The sequence below is a fragment of the Microtus pennsylvanicus genome, chromosome 2 (assembly GCF_037038515.1).
Source record: "Microtus pennsylvanicus isolate mMicPen1 chromosome 2, mMicPen1.hap1, whole genome shotgun sequence".
Lineage (NCBI taxonomy): Eukaryota > Metazoa > Chordata > Mammalia > Rodentia > Cricetidae > Microtus > Microtus pennsylvanicus.
The window spans coordinates 131,123,968-131,130,855 of NC_134580.1; the positions used below are offsets into that span (position 1 = coordinate 131,123,968).

Consider the following 6,888-nt stretch of genomic DNA (forward strand, 5'->3'; position numbering starts at 1 on the left):
TAAAAGTCATCTATCACAGATCCAGACATGGATTCCGTAAAAGAACAAAACCTAAACCCAAGAGGGCAGCTATTGCAGCATCCAGTTATTCTTGAGGATTTCAATCAGTCAGAAAATAATGTTCTGGCTTCAAAAACTAAAAATAAACCAACAAACACAAACAAAACAAAAAAAACGGGGTGGAAGAGAATAATACTTAATATACTATATGCCAACAAGAGGTCCATCTTGAGGCTATGAAGAATGGGAGTAACGGATGTGAAGTGCCCAGCCCCAGGACATACAGAAAACACCCAGTAACTCTGGCTTCTGTTTGTATGTGTGCCTGTGTGTGTGTATATGAGTCTTGAGCCCAGGGAGCATCTGACCTGGACTGCTAGACGCCTCCCCTCCTTATGCAGCTTCCCAGCTTTATACTCTCATGCTGGAGTCTCGAACTTGAACATGTCAAATCTATGGATGGATGGAGGGAGAGGCTGACCCTGCCAAGACCAGAGTTAGGACTCAAAGCGACTTCGGAGCTGCTTGAATTTGGACTTGTTGTACTTAGTGATGAGGTCCAGTTTGCTGTGGCCCAAGGTCAGCCGTTTCTCGGGTGCAAATAGGTCATTGTTACTGCCATTTTGATGGCCACTTAGTGGAGCTCCTGGGAAGCCTGGCTCAGGTCTCTGCCGGGCACCCTGGAGTTGATGATACTTGGTGATGAGGTCCAGTTTGCTGTGGCCCAGAGTCAGTCGCTTCTCATCTGCAGAGCCTACTCCGGCCATGCAAACTGGGTTTGGCTCTGGGGGACCACTGGGTCCAGGCCCCTCGCTCCGGAATGGGCCAAACTTGGTGATGAGGTCCAGCTGACTGTGGCCTAGGGTCTGCCGCCGTTCATCTAGACTCTGATTGTCGTGCCTGGCTGAAGAATTGGCATCAGGGGGTATTTTCGAGGCCTGGACCTTGGGGTTTTGTGGCAGGAGGTCCAATTGGCCATGGTTGTGGTTTAAAGACAGCTTCCTGTCCTCTAGACCCAGATCACCAGGTCTGAGGGAACCTGACTCCAGGGCACCCTGACCCTGGGACAGGAGATCCAGCTGGCTGTAGCTGTGGCTCAGGGACAATCTCCTATCATCTAGGACCTGCTCACCATGCTGAAGGGAACCTGAATTGGGGGTGACTCTAGAATTGGGGCCTCCTGCTTTAGGGAAGGGGACAATTCGATCCAGGTGATCATGGCTCTGACTCAGAGATACCTTTTTTTCTTCCACTGTCTCCAGAGCTGGGCCAGTTACCCAGCGACCTCGTGGAAGGATAGGCTCTTGACTTGCTGGGAACCCATTCTCTGGAAGTCGGGACAGTGCTGGGCCCCCCCTGGTGAAGTGGAGGAGGGGGCGGGAACATGGGAGCAGAGGTGACCCCACTGTCAGGGTCAAGGGACTGGCACTGCAGTGGTTGAGGGCAGGAGAGGACTGGGACCATGGAGATGCCCCCAGCTTGCTCAGGTTGGCCCGGTAGGGTCCAGGAGTTGAGCTGTGGTTAGGATCTGAGAGCTGACGGTACAAGGATGGTGGGCCACCAGCTTCGTGGTGCGCAGGACCTGGGGATGAGGACCCCATGCCCATATCACTGCAGCCACCGCCACCCGGTAGAGCGAGATAGGAAGACCGGCCCAGAAGAGGCGAGTGCTTGATGCTGCCCAGGCTGTTGCTGGACGGGGAGGAGCCTGTAGCACTTGGAATTCCAGGTCCAAAGGCCAGCGTCACAGGAGGAGGACGAGGTACCCGGGAAGACAGTGGATCCTCATTGCCGCAGAAGCCTTCCACAGGCTGTGACTCAGCGTACAGACACCGGAACTCCCGATCAAAGTCTTCTACGATGTGGCCCCTCAGCTGCAGCACCATGCTGGTGTGGGCCTGGCTGCAAAGCCAGGTGAAGCTGGGGACGGAGGGCCAGAGTCAGGAGTCAAAGCACAGAGTCCCGGGCTCAACAGGAGCAGTCAGTACTAGAATTGGATCTGGGATGAGGGTCTCCGAAGTCCCTCTATTTCCCACGTGGAGTCGTTTCTTTCTATACCAAGGCATTAAATAGAGCGGGCTCCCATCTATCAATAGCCGGGCATGGTCCCTCCCACACAGCAGGTGCCTAGTGAGTGTTTGTTTGATGGAAGAAATTCAAAGCAGGCAGATCTGAGATGCCCTCGCTAGATCGTGGCGCAGCCCCCGCCCCGCCCCCCTGCCAGGCCCCTCTCCCTTTAATCGTCTCACCTGTAACTGCCTGCCACCACCTGCTCACAGTCGATGATGACAAACTTCTCCAGGGCCTGCCCGGTGAATCGGCGCCCCGCCTTGCTGCAGTAGGTGTCCCCGCATGTGCTCCGCACCCGCATGTTCTGGGCCAAGAGCAAAGGGAGATGGGTGGGAGGGTAACCTTCAGGAAGGGGCGCTCAGGCTGGAGAGATGGCTCGGTAGTTCAGAGCACTCTTTCAGAGGACTTGAGTTCTATTCCCAGCCCTCGCTGTGAGGTGGCTGGCCGCTCCCTATGACTCCCGCAGGAGGGCAGTCTGATTCCTGGGGCTTCCATGAGCACCCTCACATACCCATAATTTAAAATAATAAAAATAAATTGGGAAAAAGAAGAAAGTGGTCCTCAGGCTCTGTCTGTGACCTAAGGGGTGTCTGGTCCCCCACAGCTAACCAAACCACGTGTCCCATTCCCACTGCTCCCCCAGTGCTCACTGATTGCCAGCTGTCCTCCTCCCAACTCCCTCCTCTCCCCGTGGTTGAAGCTCTCAGCCCATACTGACCACCAGGTGCCCCCCGTTGAGGTCCATCTTATAGCACATCTCCAGGAAGTACTTCAGGTGCTCCTGAGCCAGGAGGAGGTAGACCGGGACACCACGTCGGCTGGAGGCCTCCATGAGGTCACACAAAAGTTCCATGTCCGTGAATACGTCCATCACCACAGCCACCACCTGAAGGAGGCAGGGCAAGTTCAGCCTCAGGAGAAGTATGGTTGAAAGCCAGGACACAGACACTGGAATTGGATTTTTTTTTTTCTTGACAGGGTCTCATCTGTATAACCCAGTAATCCAAGCTGGCCTTGAGCTCACTCCTGTCTCAGTCCCATTTTTATCGGGGTTACAGAAGTGTGTCGCTATGCCTGCCTTAACCTGCGTTCTTCTTGGGCACAGGGGGAACTGACTATCTTGAAGCTCTGGTTGTTGGAAAGCCTTCGAGGAATTGTTCTATGGACAGTGTCTGGTAGCAGATTCTCAAAGATGTCTGTACATCAGCTATGTTAGTCTGAAGTTCTGCTCTTTGGAGAATCAGAGAAGGCGGGAGTCAGAAGCAGAGCTCAGCTTTCCAGACTGGTTCCCATGTTTGCCGTTGGCACCAGCTTTGCTCTGGCCTAGGGATTGTCTGAGGCTAGTAGGGGAGAAGCTGCAATCCAGTGCTGGGGACTTGTCTTTTACCAAACCTCAGATGCTCTTGAAGCTGCAGAGGTCTGGTATGGCAGCTTGTATTCACAACCCTCCTTTCCTTATGCCTGGGCTTCCTGCTCAGTTGAGGGCTGAGGCACGTGCCTCTAGCATACAGGTATTCCCTAAGCCTCCAGCTGCTCTTCCTTCCCATTGAGTGTCTCTACTGTGAGAGTCTTCTGTCCTCTGCAGGGCTTAGGAGCAGGAGGGATGGAGCCTACTGCTGCAGCTTGGAGCCAAAAGAAGTGGGTTTGAATCCACATTCCTCCACTTCCTAGAAGTACAGTCCTGGGGTCACCTAGGGAGCCTCAGCTTCCTTGTCTGCTAATGGAGTGGCTCTCATAGCTACGAAGGACACATGTGAAAATGCTGGCCAGAACACACAACAGAGGCTCAATAACCATGCCCCTCCCCTTTCCTGCTGCCTTCTTAGCAAATGAAGAACACTAGACTATGGGAAAACAAAACATGTCTGAGGTCACTCTGGGAATGAATGACAGCTCAGCCCAGTAGCCCGACTCTTAGCCCAGGGGCAGAAAAGTCTAATTGAGGTGAGCAGGCAGGGCACTGGGGAATTCTCCACTATGCAGCACAGGTCTGGCCAGTGTGGGGGGAGCAGGCACTGAAAGATCAAAGGGGGACAGTGATGACAACAGCAATAACCTCGCTAATTACCCGGTTCTCCATGCCAATCAAGCTCAGCCCTCCCGTGCCTACGGCACAGGCAAGCTTGCTAACATGGCTTTGGAGGTGCTGGTGGGCTCCCGGCTCTCCGCAGCAGGAGTCCACCCCTATCTCAAACCCTGCCAGGGGCTTTCATATTTATTCCCTCATCTGAGTGGAAGCCAGGGCTCCACCAATGAAGCTACACTGCTGTGAGGCTAGGGGCTCCCCAGGTGTGGCTGCCCCTTCCTAATGTCCCAAGCCCAGTGGCTTCTGTTCTACAGTCCTCCTTGATGCCAAACTAAAAGCTTAGCCCATGCCAAAACCCATGGCCCTGCTTCAGGCCCAGCTGTTGATGCAGCCCAGGGGGTTGCTAGGCAGCTGGGGATGAGCTGAGCTGAGCCATGTTGGGGTTAGAGTCAGAAACCTTTTCCCTCCCAGACCTAGACAACCTCTCTAGGCAACTTCTTGCCCCCCTCTGGCCTCAGTTTCTTCCTTTGGGAGTGAAGGTATTAGTTCAGCTGTTCACCATGGCTCAGTCCTTAGTCTGGGGGTGAGGGATGCATAAACTTTCTTGAGGGCCTGAGAAACAGTTCAACGGTTAAGAGCAGGCACTGGCTGCTCTTCCAGAGGACCTGGTTTGATTCCCAGCACACATGGAGGCTCACAACTGTCTGTAGTTCTAGTTCCAGGGGACCTGACACCCTCCTCTGGCCTTCACTGACACCAGGCATGCACACGGTGCACACACATGCAGGCAAACACTCATGAACATAAGAACAAGGCTTAAGCCGGGCAGTAGTGGTTCACATCTTTAATCCTAGCACTTGAGAGGCAGAAGCAGGCGGGCTTCTGTGAGTTCAAGGTTCAAGGCCTGGTCTATAAAGCGAGTTCCAGGACAGCTAGGGCTGTTTTACAGAGAAACCCTGTCTCTCAAATAAATAAATAGACAGATAGATAGATAAAATCTTTTTTAAAAAAAAGTTTGGTTTTTTTTCTCGTAAATCTGATCAAAGCGATAGACTCCCATGAAAGAGAAGGACCCCTTCCAATAATTTCAATGCACTTGCAAGAGTGAAGTTATACTTGATTAATGTTCATGAGTGCCAGCGGAAAATAAAACACCCACCCATCCTCTGGCAGCTGGGGAATCTTACTGAGGTCAGAGACTCTAGTCCTGGTTCCCCACTTAAGCTTCTGTATGGCCCAAACTGCTCCCCTTCACCCTGTGAGCCACATCTGTATCCACATTTGTGAGACGAGACCCTTACCGTGTGGGCCTGGCTGAAGAGGAATCGCAGCAGGTCCTTGATGCTCTTGCCCTTGTCTCTCTGGAAATGAACCACCGCCTGTGTGGGACTGAAACCTGTGGACTGTGGCACTTCGGGCCAGCCCAGGTCCAGGTCTGGGGGATCTAAGTCAGAAGCCATGGGGAAGTAGGTGCCTGAGGTAACTTCAGAGAGCATGCTGTGGCGGTCCTGCCCTAGGGTCTCTGACCCCTGGGCCTCGCTGAGCTCGGGAACCCCACGCACATGGCTGATCATGTAGTCCACATCCAGGGCACTGAGGAAGGGCAGTTCCCGCTCTTCGGAGATGACCTGAAGGTAGGCAGCCTCACCCCTCTCCAGGAGGGCGTCCGCAGCAAGCCTTGCAGCCTCGCTGTGCTGGAGCACCAGGGGTGAGCTCTCCCTCCACCAGGGCCGCTTGAGCTCCTCCACCCGGCTCCGCAGGGGTCCTGCCATGCCCTGGGTCCCTCCAGGCACTAGGCTGCCGCTGAATGTATGCCTCCGCCTCGTGCCCTACCCACCCGAGGCTCCATGGCTTGCACCTGGGTTGGCTGCTCTAAGATGAAGACACTGCCTCCAGTTTGCCAGCCCTGCATGTGTGGCCGGGCCCCCAAAGTGTTGCCACCCTAAGTCTGAACCATGCTCCGCCCTGTTGCCCCTGGCCTTGGGAACCTGTTGGGTCAGCCCCACCTGTCTGTCTGCTGTTAGGACTCGCCTGCTCAGGGAAGTGGCGGTGCCAGGCCCCTAGAGCACGCTGCTGGCTCTGCTCCAAGTACTCCCTACAGGGAATATACAGCCACAACCTGCAACCCTTACCCTCAGCAACCCTCAGAGATTAGGTCTCTCTCTCTCTCTCTCTCTCTCTCTCTCTCTCTCTCTCTCTCTCTCTCTCACACACACACACACACACACACACACACACACACAGAGACCATGGTAGATGAATGACTCAAGACACACAAGCAGATCTTCTACCACACAGACAACTGACCAGCATGCAGATGTAGATTATAGGTTCACACACACATTTTGACCAAACACATACACCCAACACTAACATAGAGACTGGCCATAGCCCCCAAACATACCACAGTAGCTAGTGTATGCGCCTTAGTCCACAGACATGTAAGACCCCAGTGAGGGTGGAACAGCGTATAAGAGCTCCAGAATCATCAGCACCCATCTGTCTCCCACCCGGGCCTCTGCCATAACCACGGTGCTCATAGCATCCTCAATCCAATTCTGAGCCCATCTTCCAAGGACTTGGATTTGGAGTCCTCCCTCTGACTCCCAAGAAGAGCCAGGAACTATTAAAATATACACCTTGAATATGCCAGAAGTTCTGAGATTCTGGCAGAGTCCGAAGCTTGCCTCCCCGCCCCCAATTTTATTAATATTATTTTTTTAATTGGCACATAGTCATTGTACATGGTACTAGGTTTTATAAAGACTTTTTCATTTAAGTTGGAGTGTGCT

General features: G+C 53.5%; 1 protein-coding gene across 1 annotated transcript; it reads right to left on the bottom strand.

Annotated features, from left to right (window-relative positions):
• Fam83c (family with sequence similarity 83 member C) lies at positions 1–5,883 on the bottom strand. Its single transcript, XM_075963910.1, has 4 exons — positions 5,398–5,883; positions 2,789–2,956; positions 2,250–2,374; positions 1–1,920 (listed from the first exon to the last, which is right to left on the bottom strand). The coding sequence occupies exons 1-4, from the start codon at positions 5,866–5,868 to the stop codon at positions 498–500; spliced, it is 2,187 nt and encodes a 728-aa protein (XP_075820025.1). The 5' UTR covers positions 5,869–5,883; the 3' UTR covers positions 1–497.
• Between the last annotated feature and the right edge of the window lie 1,005 nt (positions 5,884–6,888).

Excerpts from the sequence above, each read along its gene's own strand:
- Fam83c (XM_075963910.1), bottom strand. The coding sequence starts at position 5,868 with ATGGCAGGACCCCTGCGGAGCCGGGTGGAGGAGCTCAAGCGGCCCTGG. Across the intron at positions 2,375-2,788 it reads TCAACGGGGGGCACCTGGTG|AACATGCGGGTGCGGAGCAC; the intron begins GTCAGTATGGGC and ends CTCTTGGCCCAG. Across the intron at positions 1,921-2,249 it reads GTGGTGGCAGGCAGTTACAG|CTTCACCTGGCTTTGCAGCC; the intron begins GTGAGACGATTA and ends CTCCGTCCCCAG.